Source organism: Aspergillus niger (genome assembly GCF_000002855.4).
Source record: "Aspergillus niger supercontig An01".
NCBI lineage: Eukaryota > Fungi > Ascomycota > Eurotiomycetes > Eurotiales > Aspergillaceae > Aspergillus > Aspergillus niger.
The window spans coordinates 2044521-2066427 of record NT_166518.1 but is presented as its reverse complement, the minus strand read 5'-3'; the positions used below and the strand labels follow the sequence as shown (position 1 = coordinate 2066427).

The 21907-nt window shown below is 47.2% G+C and overlaps 7 protein-coding genes across 7 annotated transcripts; 2 read left to right on the top strand and 5 right to left on the bottom strand.

Annotated features, from left to right (window-relative positions):
* Positions 1–867: 867 nt before the first annotated feature.
* An01g08720 (uncharacterized protein) lies at positions 868–6930 on the top strand (the record flags this gene model as incomplete). Its single annotated transcript, XM_001389257.3, has 3 exons — positions 868–5357; positions 5417–6794; positions 6871–6930. 3 exons carry the CDS (start codon positions 868–870, stop codon positions 6928–6930), a joined length of 5928 nt encoding a protein of 1975 aa, XP_001389294.3.
* A 450-nt stretch (positions 6931–7380) lies between these two features.
* On the bottom strand, positions 7381–9572 carry An01g08710 (uncharacterized protein; the record flags this gene model as incomplete). Its single annotated transcript, XM_001389256.1, has 13 exons — positions 7381–7559; positions 7626–7697; positions 7762–7838; positions 7892–7952; positions 8008–8084; positions 8132–8279; positions 8332–8539; positions 8616–8714; positions 8794–8924; positions 8978–9108; positions 9162–9242; positions 9288–9402; positions 9506–9572. 13 exons carry the CDS (start codon positions 9570–9572, stop codon positions 7381–7383), a joined length of 1446 nt encoding a protein of 481 aa, XP_001389293.1.
* Positions 9573–10550: 978 nt separating this feature from the next.
* An01g08700 (uncharacterized protein) lies at positions 10551–12646 on the bottom strand (the record flags this gene model as incomplete). Its single annotated transcript, XM_059750105.1, has 5 exons — positions 10551–10631; positions 10990–11059; positions 11112–11791; positions 11840–12334; positions 12398–12646. 5 exons carry the CDS (start codon positions 12644–12646, stop codon positions 10551–10553), a joined length of 1575 nt encoding a protein of 524 aa, XP_059599699.1.
* Positions 12647–13219: 573 nt separating this feature from the next.
* Positions 13220–14961, bottom strand: An01g08690 (uncharacterized protein; the record flags this gene model as incomplete). Its single annotated transcript, XM_001389254.1, has 4 exons — positions 13220–13561; positions 13628–13916; positions 13976–14523; positions 14584–14961. 4 exons carry the CDS (start codon positions 14959–14961, stop codon positions 13220–13222), a joined length of 1557 nt encoding a protein of 518 aa, XP_001389291.1.
* A 600-nt stretch (positions 14962–15561) lies between these two features.
* Positions 15562–17881, top strand: An01g08680 (uncharacterized protein; the record flags this gene model as incomplete). Its single annotated transcript, XM_059750097.1, has 7 exons — positions 15562–15611; positions 15690–15871; positions 15922–16344; positions 16447–16747; positions 16917–17386; positions 17444–17644; positions 17706–17881. The coding sequence occupies 7 exons, from the start codon at positions 15562–15564 to the stop codon at positions 17879–17881; spliced, it is 1803 nt and encodes a 600-aa protein (XP_059599698.1).
* Positions 17882–18246: 365 nt separating this feature from the next.
* On the bottom strand, positions 18247–20618 carry An01g08670 (uncharacterized protein; the record flags this gene model as incomplete). Its single annotated transcript, XM_059750089.1, has 9 exons — positions 18247–18552; positions 18646–18764; positions 18854–19265; positions 19529–19699; positions 19757–19795; positions 19906–19959; positions 20094–20201; positions 20294–20340; positions 20585–20618. 9 exons carry the CDS (start codon positions 20616–20618, stop codon positions 18247–18249), a joined length of 1290 nt encoding a protein of 429 aa, XP_059599697.1.
* A 218-nt stretch (positions 20619–20836) lies between these two features.
* An01g08660 (uncharacterized protein) lies at positions 20837–21889 on the bottom strand (the record flags this gene model as incomplete). The annotated part of the gene is made up of 2 exons (XM_001389251.3): positions 20837–20920; positions 21020–21889. Coding segments are annotated over 2 exons (954 nt in total), but the record flags the coding sequence as incomplete, so codon positions are not given.
* Between the last annotated feature and the right edge of the window lie 18 nt (positions 21890–21907).

The window sequence follows — 21907 nt, the reverse complement described above, 5'->3', positions numbered from 1 at the left end:
TATTTTGGGATGATCAACACCAGGCAGTATGAGCTGTTTGGTAGTCACTAGCCAGTAGAGCCGGCTGCCAGGATTATTTTGATCCATTGGTTATTCCAGCTGAATGTAAGGATTGAACCCCTACAAAGGCCTACTCCCAATATGTGTGTACCTGAGTATATAGGGAATTCTAGGGGTCCGCAGAGGATCTGCGGGTAATGATGACCTCGTATTGACTTCTCCTCCTAGAAGAGTTTCTTACACTGAAGCTATGAAAGTATTCTCTTATCTCTATTCTCGTAGTCTATTGCTTCTATAACCCAGGAACTGATTGAAGGTTTAACATGTAAGTTAGTACATGATTATTATTATTATATATTTATTAGTCAAAACTAGAATTTATTCGAAGATATCATAGCTAATTTATATATCTGGCCGGGATTACTATTATCTCCGGGTATCGGACTAACTATTTATTTATACATAAAATCCCGAGCTAGCCTTGTAAATCAGTGGATACCACGGAGCTCCTGCACCACTGAGGATTTGTAAATGGCTTGCTTGCTTATTCCTTCCAAAGATTTATTTTTCATCTATCAATAGACCCATGCAAGTGTCAGCTGAAATGGATTTGTTGAGCTGGACCATGGACAAATTGGTGTCCGGTCTGTGCAGAGAATCTTTGAAAAGTGGGCAGAGTCCCGGATCCCATTCTTTCAGGTTTCCTTTCTTGGATAGCAGTTCATTTTGCCCCCGGGGCTTTGAGACTGACCTATTTGACTCTTCCATACTTCTTATCCTTCCGTCTTTGGGTCAATCCGATCGCTGGCCGAAGATTCATATCTTAACCTTCATCGCCGAGACGAATGACGATTATATGAATACGTTATGGCCGAGAGAGATAATAACGAATCGAATTCCAATAGGGATGACCTGGGGGGAGATCCTATTCCGGCACACGGGTGGTCCACTTCTTCAACATTCTTTTCTAGTTCCCAATTGATGGGTGGGGAAGATGTCTTCAGAAGCGGCAATTTCAGCGAGGAAACAATGAGGGACTTCAATCTCGCTCATATGCGATCGAGCTCTGAATACACATCCAGGTCCCGTACTGTTGAAGATGAGGCCGTTGACGAATTCATTGCGGCTGGGGATGATTTTAGGAGCCAAATTCAATTTTTCCAGACAGAGAATGCCTCTCCTCACCTCTTTTCTACAACTAGGACTATTGAAGGGCATTTTGAAGAAATACAGTCTGAAGAAATAGAAAGAAATCTCTCTTTCACTGAACGGGAGGTGTCTTCTGAAGTGCGAACCTATAGTGGATATGCAGAAGGCACGGCAGCTGTTTCTCAAGTGCAGAATGTGTCTTATGAAAATGCTGAAACAATGCAGTCTGAAATGATGGAAAGAAACATCTCTTTCTCTAACCCGCAATCGTCGTTCTCAAATGCTATATCAGCTTCGGGTGTCACTCGAAGGGAGGTGGCTACTGAAGCGCAAATCTACGAAGGATATACGGAAGAAACGTCAACTCAAGGGCAGGATAGTTCTCGAGAGCATGCTGGATCTATGCAGTTTGAGATGATAGAAAGCCCTATCTCGTCCTCCAACATGCAATTGGGCTTCTCAAATGTGACATCGGAATCCAGAATCACTGGAAGCGAGGTGGCTGCTAAAGCGCGGACCTACAATGAATATACAGAAGAAGAAACATCAGTTATTTCTCAAGGGCAGGATACGCCATCAGGACTCCTTTTCACGTCGCGGTTCGCCCAGGAGATTTCCGAAGCAGATGGGAACAAATCATCCGAACAGAGCGTCATACCACCACATGTTGAATCTAAAACAGAGTTTAGTGCGGTGGAAGGGCAAAATGACACTACGGACTATACTGACGGTCAGGGCGACACGATGGTTCACGCACAGACCACTTCATCAGGGTTCCTGTCTACAGAAAGCCCTGAGAGCGTGAAGGCCCAAGCCAGCGTTACTCAGACTACGGAACCAGACGTTGCCCTCCGGGAGACAAAAGCCAGTGGGATAACTGGAGCAACACAAACCAGCGAAAGAAGAAAAGGGACCTTTCTCATATCACATGCGGAACCTGCTTCATTCTCACCAACCATCACACCCGAAGTGAAGGAGCTAGAGACAGAAAGGGAGGCAGCTAACCCTCAAGAAGAAAATGAAGGCGACACCTATCAAACTGCCCAGCAGTTGGATCAAAGTGTGTCTATTAGCCCTACACTCGCGACTGAGGATAGGGATATAAGTGAAGATGAGCCTTCAAAGAAAGTCATTGATGAAGATACTGTTCTATCCCATACTGGGCCCGCTTCGTCCTCAGATGTGGTGCACACAGTAGGAGAGAAAGATGTCATATGCGAAGCAAATCATCATAACGAAATTGCTGTTGATGAGAGGAATTCGATATCCGAAGTTGGATCTCTGTCATCAAAACGATCCCGAATGGCAGACCAGAAGATCAACAATATGTTAATCTATACAGAAACCCGTGCTTCTCTAGATCCAACCGAGAAGTTACATCTTATCAAGCTTGCCAATGATGAAGTCTTTGCTCGTGTCAGTCAACTGACCAATGCCTCGTCCAGCAAGCCGTATCTTAGCCCAGAGCGCCGAGATTTCGGTTTATACGGGTGGCTTCGAAATATCATGCACATGTTTAACCAGGGCACATACAAAGAGATCTCGGCCATGAAATTTCAAAACCTGCGTATTCTGGGAACTAGGCCCCAGGTTCATCGTAGACTGACGGCTCTGAGCGTCTTTTCCGCCCTACTGCGTCCGCGAGAAACATTCAGCCCGAGCCGCAAATCCCCCAAGGAGATCATACGGAATCTAAATGGCGTGTTAGATCATGGAGAACTGCTGCTTGTCTTAGGACGGCCTGGAGCTGGATGCAGTACTGTCGCAAAATCATTGTGCGGAGAGCTTAATGGCTTGAAGCTGGGTCCTGAATCGGTTATTCATTACAATGGCATCCCACACCAGCAGGCACCCAGTAATGTCAAGAGAGCAATGCTTTATAGCTCCGGAACCGACAAACATTTCCCGCATTTGACGGTTGGACAGACCTTGGAGTTTGCAGCATCTATACGAGCTCCCATCCAGAATCTCCAGGGAATAACGCGGACAGAATATGCAAAAGCTATGACGAAAGCTGTTATTGCCGTGTTCGGTCTGAGCCACACGTACAGCACTCAAGTCAAAGACGTGACAGAAGATGAGCGCAAGCGAGTCAGTATTGCCGAGATTATCCTGTCGGGAGCATCTTTAGCTGCATGGGACAAGTCAACTCAGGGTCTAGCTCCAACAAAGGCATTGAAATTTGTGCAGTCTTTGCGGCTGGCGGCAGATCTGGGCTCATCATCCCATGTTGTAGCTGCATATGAAGCCAGCGAAGCAACGTATGGTCTCTTTGACAAAACCTTGTTGTTATACGAGGGCCGTCAGATATTTTACGGCCCTTCTTCTGAAGCCAAGGGCTTTTTCGAGCGCCAAGGGTGGTATTGCCATCCACAGCAGAGTACTGCCGAATTTTTGACCTCAACTACCAATCCCACAGAGAGGCAGCCACGTCGGGATATGGAGAACAGAGTTCCCCGAACTTCGGAAGAGTTTGAGACGTACTGGTGCCAGTCCGCAGAGTATCAAGGGCTGCAGAGGGAGATGAGTGATCATAAGCAGATAGCGGTGTCCCACTCGAGAGAACAACTGCCAGATCCTAATCTGGACGAACAACAGAAGCAGCCAGTCCGAGTACAGAGTTATTCGCAGTACCCTAGTCTGATGCTGCAAGTCAGACTAACTATAATACGCGCTTTTCAGCGTGTTTGGAACGAACGTGCTTCAGCAGCATGCAAGATCACAGTTAACTTCATTATAGCGCTGCTTATTGGCTCAATGTTCTACAACACGCCTGCAACGACAGCCGGATTTTTCTCCAAGGGTGCAGTGCTCTTCTACCTAGTGATGCTCAACTCTCTTCTACCACTTGCCGAGTTGAGCAGTCAGCTTTCCCAGCGTCCGGTGGTGAAAAAACATGCCTCATTTGGCTTCTACCATCCCATGGCCGAATCACTAGCCGTGCTCCTGAGTGAAATCCCAATTAATTTTCTACTTGTCTTGGTGAACACAATTGTCATCTATTTCATGAGCAACCTTCGTCGCGAACCTTCGCAATTCTTCATATGCTTCCTGATCAACTTCGTGTTGATCCATGTGACAAGTGCAGCCTTTCACATGACAGCAACAGTAACAAAAACGCTCGCGCAAGCACGAGCTCTTGCTGGGATGCTGGTACTTTGGGTTTTCATATTTACGGGCTTCATTATCCCCGTCCCTCGGATGCATCATTGGTTCGAATTCGTCCATGATATCAACCCCGTCTACTACGCATATGAAGCCCTAGTCGCCAACGAGTTCCACGGTAGGGAGTTTGGATGTGCTGAGTTCATACCATCTCACCCCAACCTCCAGACGAATGCATATATCTGCTCAGCTGTCGGAGCTCTCGCTGGCCGCCGTACTGTTAGTGGTGATGATTATATCTGGCAGACCTACAGGTATACCTACGACCACGTGTGGAGAAATTTTGGTATTCTTATTGTTTTCCTGGTCGGTTGGATGGGTCTTTATTTCGTTGCGACGCAATTTATTTCACACCCAACTATCCATTCTGGAAGACTTTCTTTGCTTCAAGGAAGTAAATCTGCTTGCGTTAGGCACGAAGAGCATCACAAAGAGGACGAAGAAGCTGGGAAAGGTTCTGTGACTCCCGGCCAAGATACCGCTGGCAATGTGGGATTGAATCATTTTAGTTTCATTGAGCCTCAGCGAAACAGTTTGAGCTGGCGCAATGTGATATACGAAACAAACACAAGCAGTGGAAACCATCGGGTCCTGGACAAGGTGACTGGCTGGGCTAAGCCAGGGACAATCACCGCATTGATGAGCCTTAACAGTACACAGAAGACGGAATTACTCAAAGTGTTGGCGCAACGTACCACAATAGGAGCTGTCAGTGGGGACATACTCTTCAGCAACTGCCTTTTGAGCCCAAGTTTCCAGCGAAAAATCGGGTATGTTCAACAGCAGGATATCCATTTGGAAACGGCCACGGTTCGTGAGGCTTTGCGTTTCAGCGCATTGCTACGTCACCCAGACTCTGTCTCCAAGGGAAGCAAATACACATATGTCGAGCAAATAATCAAGGCACTGGATATGGAGGATTACGCCGAGGCTGTTATTGGAGTTGTTGGAGAGGGCTTGAACGTCAAGCAGCGGAGGCTTTTGAGTATTGGAGTAGAGTTGGCTGCGAAGCCAGATGTTCTGTTCGTGGAAGAGCCTGACAGGTAAGCTTTTTTTGGAACAAATATTCTTTGGATAAACCAGGAGCTAATGTCTGTAACAGCGGCCTTGACGTGCAAAGTTCACGCACAATCTATCGTATCCTCCAGAAATTGGCCGACGCCGGACAAACGATCATCTGCACAATGCAACCCAGCTTGATGGCATTCAAGCAAGCAGATCAGCTCCTATTTCTCTCCAGCGAGGGTAAAACTGTATACTTTGGACCCACCGGCGAGAATGCACAAACACTGCTAGACTATCTAGATTCAAACGGTGCCCCCCGGACCCGCACAGAAGACGAAGACTCCGCCAGCTACATAGTTGAAACCCTTTCCACCGCCACCAATAAACACGGGGAGGCCTGGTCCGATGTCTGGGTCAGAAACAACAAAGTCGACCCTATCTGCGAAGAATTCGAGAGTATCAACACCCCGAACAACAACCCAACAAAAGACAGAGAATACGCCATTCCACTACATCTCCAATTCCCCATCGTCTTCCGCCGAACCCTTCAATACTACTGGCGGTCACCCCTCTACATCATATCAAGAATACTCCTCCAAATTTGCGCCGCACTCATCATCAGCTTCTCCTTCTACAAACACGGCACCTCGATAAGCGGCCTCCAAGAAACCATCTTCTCCGCGTTCATGATCTGCACTCTGTTCGTCCCGCTCGTCCACCAAATCACCCCTCTCCTCACCAAACAACACTTCATATACGAAACCCGCGAACGCCACACAAAAACCTACTCCAGATTATCCCTCCTCCTCTCCATAATCCTCACCGAACTTCTCTACCAAATCATCCTCAGCATCTGCGTCTGGGCAAGCTACTACTACCCCATCTCAGGAACTACCCAATCATCACCCCGCCAAGGTCTCGTCCTCCTCTTCTTTATCCAATTCTTCATCTACGCGATAACCTTCGCCCTCCTGGCGGTCCCCACCTCCACCCTCATAACAGGTATATGCTCTTTTATGGCCCTCACCTTCAACGGCGTTATGCAGCCGCCCCACGCTCTCCCCGGTTTCTGGATGTTCATGTACCGCGTCTCCCCGTTTACGTACTTCGTTGCTGGAGTGACGTCAACTCAGCTCCATGGTGTCACGGTTAATTGCACCAGGACGGAGATGGCGGTGTTTAATCCGCCTTCGGGGCAATCGTGTATCGAGTATCTGGGTGATTATCTGCGGACGGTGCCGGGGCAGTTGATGAACCCGGATGCAATGAGGAGCTGCGAGTATTGTCCGTACTCGGTTGCGGATCAGTTCCTGGTGGAGAGGGAGTATCGGTATGATCGGAGGTGGATGGATTTTGGCGTCGGGTGGGCTTTTGTGGGGTTTAATATTGGGGTCGCTGGGTTGGTTTATTATGGTTTTTGGGTGAGGAGGTGGAGGCCGGGGTTTTGGGCGAAGATTATGGGGTGGAGGAGGAGAGTGAGTGGGTGGTGGTAAGGGAGTTAGGGGGTTGGTGGTAGTGGATCTTTAATGTGTAATCTTCCTTTTTGTGCAGTTGGCTTTTATTTCGGGACTATTGTTGCTTACTATGATATCTATGTTGGAAATGAGTTAATGTGGATGCGTTGTATGATGGGGGTACTAGGCCTAAGTCTCTAGCCAGAATATTGAATATAATCTACGTCCACGGCACACTTAGAAAGCAACAAGGTTTTGGGATTTAACTTTTCAAACTAGTACCTTACAGGTCAAACAGTCTGACAGATCCTCCACTCACCAAGCAAAGACAAGCAGGAACGGTTCCGTCTCCCGAGCGACTTCTGCAAGTAAAAGAAAGAAAATTAAGGGGAGATTACCCGAACCAGCCGGTAAGAGCACACATCAAAGTTCAACCTCAACAAGTATCACCCACCATAGAAGGCCAACTGGTTGCTGTGCGAAAAGAGAGGTAAGCATGTAAGCGACTGAGAAACACACGTGAAAGGTATCAGACATCGTCCCAGACGAATGTGATCGACGCCTTCTGCACCATGCTTTGATCGGCTTTGCTTTCCGCATCCTTCTTCTACCAACCAGTGGCAGAACCAGCATTATATTCACCTTCATCGGCCAGGGCGCTTTCCTGTTGAGTTCTTCCATTGTCATTCCACTCGTCGTTGACGGGTGCGTTGAAGCTGAGGCTGTCATTCTGAGGGGCGTCCTCAGCGGCATTGGCGGTAGGGCAACGCTTGATAGTATGGCCCACTATAAGACGGGTAGGGTCATGTTAGAATATGCTTGGTAGATCATTTGGTTGGGAGGCATCCTTACTTTCACCACAGTTGTTGCACTTGACCCGGGAATAGTCTCGCTTCTTGGGGCAGTCACGGCTGAAGTGTCCGACTGTGTTAATGAGTATTAGCAGTCTATGCGGTAGAAATTGAGGGCGATGTCTTGGAGATGCTACCTTCATCACAGTTACGGCAGGTAACAGTAGAGACATCACGCGGCTTGTCGCAATCTTTCGCGATGTGATCCTCGGATCTGCTACGTTAGGAGACGTGAATAAATCAGTGGAATTGCTGTTCTAAACTTACCCGCAATTGCGGCAGGTTCTGGGAGGGGGAGCCTGAGGACAGTCTTTCGCGAAATGTCCCACTAGATTATGAAGTCAACATATAACAAGAAAATAGACGACATGCCTGAGACTTACTCTCGTTGCATCGCTTGCACTCAACGTTCTCTGCAGAGCGAGGGTTGGGGCATTCTGATGCCTTGTGGTCCTCCGCGCTTGCTATCGTCAGTAGAGAATCTCGAGTCTTGCAAGGTGAGCTTACCCGCAGTTACGACAAGCAAAAACATTGCGACGTGGCTCAGGGCAGTCGCGAGCACGATGTCCGTCAGCACTGCAGTTGACGCATTTGACGCCGACACGTTCACGTTCCTCTCGTTCCTCCTTACAGCCACGAGCAGTGTGACCCAAAACTACAAACCGTTAGCGACTAAAGAACACCCGAAACCACTGATTGTAGCCTACCACCACAGTTGCTGCACTTGGGCACCTGCCGATCGTAAGGCAGACCGGCGTCAGCAAGACGTTCAAGATTGTCCTCGACGGAAGACGGCCAGCGTTCTCTGAGATTGGCGCGCTGCGGCTTAGGACTAAAGAAAAAGCCGACCACGTATGTGCAGTTCAGCTTCCCCTGAAGATCAATAAGGCTGATACAATCATTCACCTCCTTATCCTAGAGGGCGGCAGAGCGTTAGCGTGCGTGCTTCTCAGAGCTTCAGTGTGCAGGGAAGATGAATCTTCTTTCTTACCAGCGCGATAAGGTAGAATTTGAGGTCCTCTTCACGCAACTTGATTTCGATGTCGACGAAAGTGGCCTGCGGAAGAGACTTGGAGTACACCTTAAGTCCCTGGGTCATGTTAGTACAACGAGCACACGTTCACATCCGTGATGTGAAATGCAAGTAGTAACAAATAAGTGCTTCCTACCTCACGGAAATCCTCGAGATCTCTTTCGTCACTAGCTTTCTTCAGGATAGCCCAAGCCTCCTCAGGAAGCTTGTCGGGAATATGATTCAAGTCGAAGCGACGGTTTTCCTTGCAGTCCATAGTCTTGTGACCTTCACGAGCCATTAGCGATGTATACTTGTTTAAAACATGCCGTATGCCATACCTTCCATCTTGCAATTCTTGCACACGTCGGGACCCTTTTCAGGGCATTCGGCAGCTGGATGTCCTTCCTTATTGCAGATCCGGCAAGCACCCTTGAAAACACGAGGCTTAGTGCACTCAGACTTGTTGTGTCTAACGCTGTGTCAGATCAAAGATATTATTGAGAAGGCACATGATAATAATACCCATCCTCGCCGCAATTAAAGCAGGCCATATCCTTGCGCGGTTCGGGACAGTTGCGAGCAAAGTGACCATCGCTTCCACAGCTATCGCTTGTTAGCGACAGTGAGGATCTGTAGGAAGGTACTTACTTCCGGCACCGATTATCATCGCCATGGCCTTCAGCTAGAGGAGCAAAGTCATCACCACCGAATCTGGACTCAGTACTGAAGCCACCGGGCCTAGTGTTCTCATCATTACCGAAACCTGTCTTATCTCTTAGTATCATAAAACTTCAAGATTTGATGGAGCATGATTAACAACATGCCATCCTGAGGGAAAGGAACTTGTTTCCCAAGAGGATACGTACCGCCGTCATTGCCACCACCCCAGTTGCCAGTGTCGTCACCATCTCCTTCAAGTGTCCAGCCAGCCATCTTGAAGAGACAATCTGTAGTTGATGGAAGCTAGATGAGTATCGATGCACTGGTGTAGTCAGTCAACTTGCAGTTTAATCCATTCGGTAACAACGCAAGTACGCGTTCGGTATACAGGTTAGATGAGCCAGCAAGAAGTAATAATGTTCAAAAGACAAAATTGATGAGAAGATATATCTGCAAGAGAATGGAAATAACACTTACCTATCGATGGCACGTTGTGTAGGATAGTTCAGCTTACTTGTCTGCAAAGGACTACCACCAAAGCCGTGGTACAAAGTAGGAGGCCTGGAGAAGAAAGGAAGAGACGGAAGATTTGAACAGGAGAAAAAGAAAGAGGGAAATGAGAGAGCGGGGTCCCGTCTGGGGGCCTGCAAAAAGCGAAGAGCAGAACAACAGGGTGATAGATCAGCCAATTCACGGGTTTCTCCATTTACGAGCAAACGAAGCAATTATGACTTAGTCTTGTGGAACCCAAGGATGGTCCACCTAGCCAACGATCCCCTGTTGATGGATTGTATGAAGGTTAAGCGAGGAATACCAATGATGGAAGGTACAGTCAAAGTACTAATCATCCTCCAAGAAATTCAGAGATGTTCCCACATAGCAATAGCAACACAATAGAGCTCAAAAGGAACTTAGGTGCTACTAGTGCAATATTGGAATATTGCCTAGTATAGACTTCTAGAGCTAGCTGTGCGATAAAATCTCTAGAATTCAGGTGACAAATTGTAAATTGGCAGTGCATCTTCGTGAATTGTGCTAGCGCCACTTTCTTCAATATGAACGCCACCTAGGCCCACCATCAGAGCCCAGAACGCCATGATAGAATGCCAATTAACAACAATTAACAGAGTCTACTAGCAGCTTGATTGGGGCGTGAATTCGCGCTATATATTCTCTGATAATCCGTGTTTTCTCTCACACGTGCTGCGATGTTGTTATCCCCAACAATCGACACTACAAGTTGCTATACGTTTAGTATGCGGGATAGAGTCTGGCACAAAGTTTGAGGACCCTTGACAGAGTAGACATAAATGAAGAGTGTCTAACCACTACCTACAGAGAATCCAAGCTAGGCACTGATTCTTATAAGGGCCAACTGGCAATGGTTATAAAGCTTGGATATCAAATAAAACCGGTGCTTGCAAGCTATAAAACCCTCCCCTTCTCCACCAGGATTATAGCAGTCTGTATCTCACATTGGATTGAATGTCTAAATACTATACATGCTCGGCCATTGCTCAAGTGAGGCAGCAGGACAATAAGCAGCTGCTCATAAGTAAATTGAGCAAAAATGAGGCTGAATGAGAAATCAGCGGAACTTGCGTTAGGATAAGCCATTTGGTATTCATGTTCTTTTCTGCCTCCAATTCTTACCCTTCCAATGCAACAGAGCCATTGGAATAGCACTCACAGCCACAATCAAGGCAATCGCAATTCCCGTACTCCCCAGATACCCAACATTTTCCAACATTTGCGGAAACCTGATTTACTGTCAGTATATCCACATCTCCCTCCCAAACACAGAAAACTTACCAAAATGGTCCTATGAATCCCCATGTCTGTCGCACCAATGTGATAAAAACGCCAACGCTTGCTGCTTCTGATCGATAACAATCCACGGCATATGTGAAGCTTACGGTAGTGACAATTTGGTTTCCAACAGCCGCGATGGTGACCCCGACCAACGGAGTGATATTCCATTGCGATGAAGCATGGTCTAGCTGGACAAGGAAGATAACGACGCCAACTATCGTCAGGATAATACCTGGATAGCTTATCCAGAGTCTGAATTCCGGTGCAACTGGCCGCTGCGTTTTCTTCTGCCCGTACAACATCCAACGGTCGGATAAGAATCCTCCGACCTGATCGCCGAGCAGAGAGCCGATAATCATCGCGATAAACTGCAGACCAACCTGCTCTGAATTAAGTCCGAACATCTCGGGGAAGAGTTGCGGCATCTCAATGGAGGGGAGGATACCACCGAGGAGGAATATCATCGCATATGCGGCAGCTGGAATCATAACGCAGGGTCGGATTGCCATACCGAGGGGGCGTAGAAAGTCCCATATCTCCAATGGCGCTGGATCAATGCGCTTCACATGAAGGAACCGTTGGTGGAGGGTTGGGTTACTGACGTGACTAGCAGCGCTACCACGGATGTATAGAGTTTCTTGGCCGAAGATCAAATAAATGATGAATTGAACGCCGTTGGTCTGGTACAGTTAGCATCCCTCTCCCATTTAGGTGACATTCATACTGACAATGGCCAATATCCAGTAGATCCACCTGTATCCCACTCGACTAGTAACGAACCCAAAAAGCAGAGGCGCAAGCGGTACACCCAAAGTCACCATGACAGCCCACACGCCCATACATCTTGCGCGGTCTTTCTTGAAGAAGGTCTCGGCGACCACAGCGCTACCAATTGCAGCGGCAGGACATATAAAGAATGCAACAAGGGCCCGGCAAAATCCCATGGTCGCATACGACGGACTTTTGGCGCAGCCCACATTGGCAACCAGACTGCAAAGCAACGAAAGCAAGAAAATAGGACGTCGACCATAGCGGTTGGACAATGGCATCCAGAAAAGAGGCGCACCCCCGAGGATGGCGATAACTAGTGAAGTCAAATAGCTTGCTCTTTGTACGCTGACTCCAAGGTCCTCTGCGATCTCAACGAAAGCGGATTGAATTGAAGATGCTGTAAATGTCGCCATCATAGCATGGAACGCAACAAGGGCTAAGTTAATAATTTTCTACACCAATGGCCTGTCAATATTGAGTTCTTGGAGTTTGACTCGGTATAAGGTGAAACATACCTTCCATGTCGGCCAATTATAGGGATCAGCATCAGTCATGTCCGGGATAGGGTCCAGTTCTACTGTCCCATATCTCTGAATCAAATATTGACGATGTTCTTCCGTCAAAGCATCTGATTCACTATGTTTGGTATTTTCTTCATGCGACCGATCAAGAGATTCCAAATCATTGTGATCTCTGCCTTTGATGGCGATATTCCCATCGCCATTAACATCACTCTCAATGTGCTGAACACCGGGCTTTTCCATCTTGCTATGCGGTTAATGGGGAATTGCCGAGAGGATACGCTTGAATTTAAGGGCCTATGACCCTACTTTTACACCCAACCCAACTCACCTAATATAGGAAAGGGCCTAAAAATTTAGCCGACCTGTACCCCGGATCTCCAAGCCCGCCAAGCTAATTTCCCCGCAGCCAACTGCCGACCTCAGGGACCCTGCGGCAAGCTCGTGTCTGATTTGCCATGATGCTGGGTAGCTATGCTTGATAATAACAGTGTAAGCAGGTATCATACCGTGGTTTTTATCGTGCCAATGCGCCAAGCAATCTGTGTTCGTATTCTCGGAATTTCCGATGTGTGGTCGTCGTCAACATCCCGGTGAAGACCTATGCAGTACTACGATAGAGAACAGTGGGCTCCCAGAGAATGTCTACGAAAGGAGCCACATGGAATCTGTCAGAATACCAAGATGATTTGCATTTGTGTCCGGCGTGTGCCCCGGCAAAATGGTCCCTTATACAGCCTCCCGCCCTGTCTCCGGGAATTGTTCATTGATTGTGAGAAAATTATGGTTCCCGGAACTTCATAAATTATGCGCCCACTAAACCTTCTCTTGCACCCGCACATGTGCTCTGACCATCAATGCCTCCTGCAGATCGCTAATCCCAACACTAATCAATTCAGGTATGCCCTTTCTCTGAGCCTGCTTATCAGCAAGCTCGAAGTTGAATTCCCTTAACAATGTGCTCATAATTTTATAAATATTCGTCATTGCAATGGTTTTCCCAATACATTGACGTCCACCAAGGCCAAAATGCATTAATATCCGTGCCTTGGCAGCAATCTCAGTGTTCTCCCATCGGTACGGGTTGAAGATGTTGTGATCATCACCCCAGACGTCAGGGTTGTGATGGAATGCGTGGTTGCAGACGGCGATTGATGTCTGCAGTTATTGCGTATCATTAGCACAACAGTCGGCATTGTGGACGTAGTCTATACATCGACTTACCCCTTGTGGTATATGCTGCCCGTCTATCATCACACCCGTTGGACTCATGACCCTCCGAGCTAGAGGCATTGTGAAGACCGGCGTAATTCGGAAATTCTCCCTTATGCAGTGGCGCAAGAACGGTAGAGCAGCTTCTGCGGCAGATACAGAATATGCTGTCTCTCCGTATGTAAGGGGAGGCAGATTGGTCTCAATCTCCTTTACGCACTCCTCCATATATCGAGGGTTATGAAGCAGGTGGTAAAATAGCAGAGTTGTCGTGGCGCTCGTCGTGTGTGTCCCTGCGATGCTGTAACTCCCTTTAGTATTTGATGACAGATACATTATGAAGTGTGAAAAGAGACGTACATGAATCCAAAAGCCTCAGTCTCAAGATCCGTCTGCGTAAGATGTTCCCCGGTATCAGGATGCTTAGCCAATATTAGATTAGTTAGGATATCCTTCCTATCGTCGCTTTTGGACATCCCATTTCCACCAAAATCCCCCAACCTGCGTCGAACACACTCCGACGCGAGATCGGCACAAGCTTTGCGGCCAGCAAAGAGCTGTTGAAGTGGCTTGTATGGAACAAGCGGAAAATATTTTTTCAGTGTTGTCGTCATAGCAGGCCAGGCACCAGTAACAGCCGCAAGCAGACTATGTTCGATGACTGGCGGGACTCGCGCCTCGTCATCCGTCTCCTGAATTCCGAATGATTGACTGAAGGCCAGCTCACCAAGGACGTCAACCACGTAATAATGCAGAGCCTTTTTGAGGTCAAATGCTCTATTATGAGAGCTATGTTCCCTGATCTTATCTCTCAGAATTCGAATATTCACATCCAGGTATTGCTCCATCTCTTTCACGTAGCTCATGGAAAAACCATGGGACATATGGCGTCTGCGGATGGAGTGTTGCTAATCACATTTAGAAAAGCTTTCTAGCAATTCTTATAGTAGGACAAGAAAAAGTCTTACTTCTTCATCCCGCATACCGAATACATTCGGATGAGCTGCGCCGTATGCGTCGTAGAATTCTGTCTTTGGCATTCCTCTTCCACCTTTCTGATAGATTGCTTGGATGGCGCCTTCGTGGGTAATGCTGAGTTTGTCTGGTCCGTATCGGACAATTGGTCCATACTTGGCATGGAGCTCTGTAAGGTTATATGGCTGCTTGAGGGTCAGGAACTGGTAGACCTGCCAGAGGTCGGTCAGGCATGCGAGGAATGGACCGGGGTATTTGGCAAGGGGATGTAGATATCGTTGGTAGATAGAGTAGACAATAAGTATGAGCGCTAGGAAGAGGCCAGCGCTGGTCATGGGAGTAGATGTAATGGTCTGTATGAAGACGGTCATCTTTAAAGTATGTGGTTTGCTCCTTCTCGTATTTTAGATTAAAGCGGCAAGTACTATAGTTGAGATGGTTTGGCCTACTGTAGTATATTATGCTTCCATCCCGCTGCTCTTATAGATTCTTTGTCTACAACGTACCAAACCTGTGTGAGCTGTTATTATTCTCATCCATAACCGAGGTCGGCCATCCGAATAGCTTTTCCCAGTTGCATAAGTAGGCCATCTCGTTATTGATAGTGTAGTTTTTCCATGTTTTACAGCCCAATGGGGATACCTTCGGCTACGCTCGGGAAGCGCGAATCCGATTGGTCCAGAGGAGGTGATGGAGATCGGGTAGGTACTGATTTCCCCGCATTATACAGAATACTGAATTATTGATGAGCTGAGAATGCTTGCTTCCGTCTCTCACTACGCCCAATGGAATCATCTTGTAAATCTGCTACCATGTCAAATCGGCCACATCGCAGGCGAAGAACTGAGGTTGCCTGTTCGGAATGTCGATGCCGGAAACTGAAGGTATCTACTCATTAAACAAGATCTGTCAATTCTGTATACAAAGAACTGATACTCTTAGTGTGAGGGAACAAGGCCGGCGTGTGCACGATGTCGGCACAGGGGGAGAGACTGCAAGTATCAGCAGCCTATAGAGTCGGGTATCCGACGTCCAACGGATAAGAGGTCAAGCTGCATGCTATTATAGCGAAGGGTGAATGTTAATTTTGGTTTCACAGAGGTCAGAAGGATTTATCTCGCCGAGTTGAGGTCTTGGGGTATAAGTTCTGCCATGAGGCTGAACCGCAAACACGTTCGTCAGATCTGAGGGAGCTTGGGGAAACAGTCAACGAAGACAGAAGTGTTGATGAACTCGCTACACATGCTTTCTCTGAGACATCCCTTGGCCATATTTATTTCGGTACGCAGTCCTCTAGCATGGAATCCAGCTAAGCTAATCATTCTGGGCAGGGGCAAGCTCAAATTACGCCATGTTCAGACACGTCTCAAACGCATTCGCTGAAAGCGCTCTCTTACACCTCACATTGAGCAATCAAGCACAAACTGCTGTTCATAGCCGCAACATATCAAAACAAGGTATGAGACCAACTAGTGGGAGAGCATCAATGGTGAAGCAGCTCTCAATATCTCTGGAGGATATACACGCTCTTCCGTCTAGAGATGAGGCACTGTATCTTATTAGTCGCTTTTCCACTACAATCAGTGTGGTCCTTCCATATGTCGACTACGAGACAGTGTTGGACTCCTATGAGAAGGCTCACCTCGAAAGACCACCCAGGTTTCAAAGGGGTTTATTGGCTCTTTTGAATATGGTTTGGGCACATGCATCTGCATCCTTACAGCTTCCGGAAGCAGAAGTATTCTATAGTCATTGTGCGGGTCTTCTAGACCAGCGGACACTGGAGAGACCCACTGTTGAGCTAGGTCAGCCTCCATTATACTTTCAACGTTCTACTTGATTTGACAGTAATACAGTCCAGGTATTACTGTTGAAGTCCATCTACGAGCAGAATCATCAAAGATCTACTTTAAGTTATACAACCCATACAAACTGTGTAAGAACCTCATTGCAGATGGGCTTTCATTGTGCCTCTGCCCGGGATGCTCGTGATCATACACCTGAAAAGCTACATCAAAAGATATGGATGGGTGTTCTGAACAATGACAGGTATGTTCAGGCCACTTATCGTCCTTTCAGAATATCGGAAGATATGATTGCCCTCACACTTTTGGGTGCCATGTTCAGCAAGGTAGTAGTAACCTGGCTTTTATCAGGGTTATGGGTTTGACCCAGGGGAGACCGTTTCTTATCCCTTACTCCTTTGAAATGACCTTTAGAATGAAACAGCACGCGATGCCAGGGGATATAAGCTCTATTTATCTCTCCCAAATAACGTTGGTTAACCCCCAAAGTCTACAAAGCGATATATGCTTACTCTATAAAGATCATCTAACACACTCCTGGCCGACATAATCGAAACACTGTACGATCAGAATTTGGAGTCGGGTCAATCTCTCGATGTACAAGCCATCATCAACAAACATGAACTCTTACACTTCAGGCTCGAACAATGGGCTGACAGCCTTCCCGATCGCATTGCCTTGCTCCCGAGTGAAGAGTTACTAAAGCTGTCAGCGTTGCCAGATACTCGCTGGGCCGTACGAACACTTCTATGCATACAATACCATAGACTGAAATTGATCATGAACTTCCCTCTAATGATGAAATTCTTGAAATCTGACTCAATGAAGCCAACGGGAGAGCATATCAGGGAATATATCCAGCGCATTCGGTCCCAAATCCTCCAGGATGACTGGTTCGCAATACAAGAATTGAGGTGTTTGATATCGCACATTTCCACACTCCAGGGGTTCATGGACTTGTATGCATCGTGGTATACATGCAACTATACAAGTTTGTAATTCCCAAAGGAAGCCTATCTTATGAACCAACGTGCTAAAATATTTCTAGTCTTCACAGCTATCCTCCACTGCCTAGCACTATTCCTCGTTCGCCAACATTATCCTTCAAATTCCGAGCCGAATCCACCCCAGATACGCCAAGAAATAGAATCCTGCCTTCACATCATGAGGATTAACAGCAGAGGAAGCATCGTGAACCAGAAGGCGGACTACTGTATTCAAAGACTACTTGTGGTGTTTGATGCGCTTGGTATGCCAAATCTGCCATCTAACCACCTTTTATAGACTATTGTCTACTGACATACCTACAGACAACGACCCTCAGGAGGGTACAAGCAACCCGCTAGACACATTGACTACCGATTTTGTTTTCCAGCATATCAAGCTCCCAACAGAGGAATTCCTAAACCAGTGTAGTCGGCACGAAGAGTCAGAGCAGGCTCAATTGTTTTTAGATATCTTTTCAAGCATCCCAATTTGCGAATGAGGGGTATCTGAGGCGCCTAGACAAGTGACTGCTCTAGCCATTAAAATACTATGACAGGGTGCTCTCCGCTCCTCAAGGCATGCTAGAATGCAGATGGACCAAACCGCAGACCTTGACCGCGATATCTTTGAATAAGCAACTATCGCAATTATCTCGATTACAGAGCTACTACTAGTGGCGGTCGTCTGGTACATTTATGCAATAAGAGAGGGCTTGCTAATACAACATAAATGGGCCTGCTATTATATATCAAACTGCAAAATGTTCGTATGACTATAAAATAAGGGGAGACCGTGCATAGATACCGCCCCATAATGATGCGAAAGAAGCTGAGTATAATATCAAATCAGTTGAAACCGAATGTTTCATGAAATTGAGCTGCCAGAAGACTCACCGGCCTTCCCTGAGGCGGAAGCCGGTGCGAAAAACTTTGAGACCCTCTCACACGTCTCACATTTATTCTGGTTTCGAGCCATAGCTACCTTGCACTCGAGGACGGTGACTTGCTGTTCGGAAACTTTGATCTTGCGTTTCCAGTCATCGATCTCCTTTTTATACTTCTGCTCGCGTTGTTCGAGGGATCTTATAGTCTGGAGTTGTTTCCTAACCTCCTCTTGTGCGGACTCCAGCTTCGCAGCCTTGTCTGAGTTGAGATTTTTGAGATCCTCAACCTGGCTTTGCAGTGAGGAGATGACTTTCTCCTGATCATGCGTCTTGAAAAATACAGTTTCAAACCTCCATGTGAGATTTTTGAGATATTGTACGTCCGGTGGGAGTGAAGGCCTAGTGGGCTCAGTCGCCTCTTTTGCAAGCTTCTCGTAGCCTGCGTATTTTTCTTCACTTCTTGAACTTGGTGTCATGCTTTTCCGTCCAGGCATGAGTCCTGTAGGAGGGGGGTTATTGCTGGAAACGCCCGTCTAGGATGAGTCTGTAAGCTTGACACAAGACTAGTGAGCATGTGTATCGTTTCACTTACTGTGGAGCGAGAGACAGGCTCATCAGTATTTTCCTCGGCATCAGGCCTGTGTACCTCTGCTTCTTCTTCACCGTTCTGGTGGCTTTCAGGATCATTGTTCCCATCATCGATAACGATTGTCTCGATTCCATCTTGACTTTCTTCTTCTTCAAAAGGTAGACTGGGCCCCTGAAGCGTCTCTTCATCGGAGTCTTGTTCATAGTCCGAAGAGCTATCCTCGTCTGTCATGCCATTTTGATCCGTTTCTTCCACTTGGTCCTTCCCCGAAGAAAGGACCGCAGCTGTTCTGGTCTGCTTCCCCGGACGGCTCTCAGGCGCGCTTTCGTCAGGCAGTGAACGTTTGTTGGCCCTTGTTCGTAGCGTTACAATGCGGCCTGCAGGAGGATCCTGAGGGGTATCAGGGTTTGACTGCAACATTAGTACGATAGATATCAATATAGGGAGGTGAATTGGGCCAAACATACCATGTTGGCTGTTAGTCTTCTCTGTATACTCATATTCTATTGCGAAAGTCAGGTAGGTCCTGGTAGTGGGAGCATAACATGACATACGGAATATGCCTTCTGAAGAGCGTTTAGACTTCTATGGGGGAAGAATATCTGCGTAGAGTCAGTATGCCACCATGGGTGGAGAGGGTGATATATGAAAGGAAAGGAACAAGCTATGCACACCTTGCCAAATGGCTTCCAGTGCATGTGGCGGTACAACGACCGCTGATCCCACAGGCGCTGCCTTTCTTCATCATTCCAGAGTCCACCGGTTTTGACGCATGCTCTGGGCTTCCTGGCTTTGCGCTTGAAGGTCGGCATGAGGAAGGTGATAACAGAAGACGGAGGGACACACTTGAGGAGACAGGAAAATCTTGTTAATTGGTTTTATTGCAAGAGACATAACAAAACTCCCAACACAGCAGGGGTGAAAGAAGGCTTCCGACAAGGCTGAATCAAACGCCACAACAGGCAGAACTGAAGTTGAGTCTAGTTCAGTTCAGAAAGCAAGAAGCAGGCTTCCTGTATTGTTGAGGTGGAAATTCGCAATCAAAACATACCTTCTGGTAGATAGAATACGCGGTACTTGAACTCACTCTCCAGGTGAATACCTCCTGTAATTTTCACTCCCGCCTCTAGTTTGGATTACAGTATATGGAATACTATACGCTATCAGGGGTTTGATCCAGGCAGAGATCTATCCGCCTTTCACCGACTCTCTCAACAGACAATTTCTCTAAGATAACACATTGAAAAAGTACACTAAAGGAGCGATGCGGCGCAGCGAAGGTGCATTAGACGCGTCGTTAGCCTCGTGCCGGGGAACGGCGGATGCACAATAGTTGGCTTTCAACCCCTGCGCAAGCCAAATGACAGTTTTGGCGACTTGCGTAAGCGCTGTGATAAGACCTCGTCCATGCATTAGAGGGTTTCAGATGATGGAATAACACCACCACGAGCACTCAGCCTTGCAGGCACAGGATTGTTATTGCAGCCTTGTAAAAGAAGCTGAAAAGTCCCGAAGCTCGAATATGTCTGTCCCCTGGTGGAGATTGTCACATGTTAATTGACGGATAACAGGGTTTAGCTTGGAATGTTATGGAAAGAGTTGCCTTCCGGGACCTTTTACCACTCTTTTTTTGAATTCAACTTCAACTACCGCTTAGGAGTACGGTGATTACAGAACAAGCAAAAAGATCTTTGATAAATATACCTACTTCTACTCAGTGGAGGTCTTACCTTCAACTATTTCAGGAGGTGTCCGTCCAGTCATTTGTATTACGTGCTTCAGATGAATTACAAACGCCTGAGCCTGTCGACTCCCGGATTGAAAGTAGACAGCAAAGCTTACTTGGGCGGGACATCGTTGTTCATATTGCCAACTCTTATATAAAGTTTTTCAATAAATGAGTTAGTCACAGTGTATATGTATCCAAACTGTTGGAATACAAAGGATGTAGCTGAATCAACTATTACTACTAACTACAGGCATCAGAAGAAAGCAGATGGGTAAACAACATTACAGATAAAGCCCTCCGAGAAAACAGAACCCATGGACTTCGATTGAGCCCCACCCTGTTATGATGTCTAATATTCATGCCAAGGAATAGAAATATATTATAGACCCAAGCGTTTATGAAGAAGCTTCCAAATCTCTGAATGGCCCTCATTAACAGCCAAAACAACAGCATCTGCGCCATCATCATCACGTACTGTCTGATCGGCTCCATACTTCAGCAGTATCTTGACTACTGCGTAGTGGCCTCGTGCAGCTGCTTGCAAGAGTGCTGCACGACCACTTGCAGCTTTCGCGTCAATGACAGCACCGTGCATGACCAAGAATCTGACCCTGGCAACATCACCCTTTTCTGCGGCACAAATCAAAGGTGTCCGTCCCTCAGAATCCCTCATTTCTATTGTGGATCCCCGTGAACTTAATTGCTTCATTTCGTAATATCCAAGGCTAAGCGAATCGGGAGTCAGATCTAAGTGCGCGACACACGCTCCATGCTGAACGAGAAGTTTGACCGTGCTCTGGTTCGCGTTGGCTGCAGCGATTTGAAGAGGCGTGAAGTTATCGTTAGGAAAATCAATATAGGCGTTGTGCTCAATTAGTAGTTTGACGACAGCATCATGACCATATTGTGCAGCCCGAGCAAGTGGAGTCCAACGTTCGTTATCCTGCAAATTGACATCTGCACCGTAGTGGATAAGGTGCTGCACCAGCTCTGTGTATCCCTTCTTGGCGGCCCAAGTGAGAACCGTACAATCACCGCGGCCAATGCCCGTCTTGCAACTTGAGTTCGGGTCAATATCCTTGTTGATTAGAAGGCTGACCAGCTCAGGGTCATCATCCTCAACTGCGGAGAGTAGCACGGACCCAATCTTGCACCGATCATTTGCCAAGTCGATGTCAAGAAAGAGACTGACTACTTCCATGTAACGGTTCTCAAGAGCATGGAGACGCGCAGTATTCCCTTCTTGATCAACGGCTTCCATGTCGGCTCCCTCCTCGACCAGAAACTTTACTCTTGGAGGGCCCATTGCTATACTTCAGGCAAA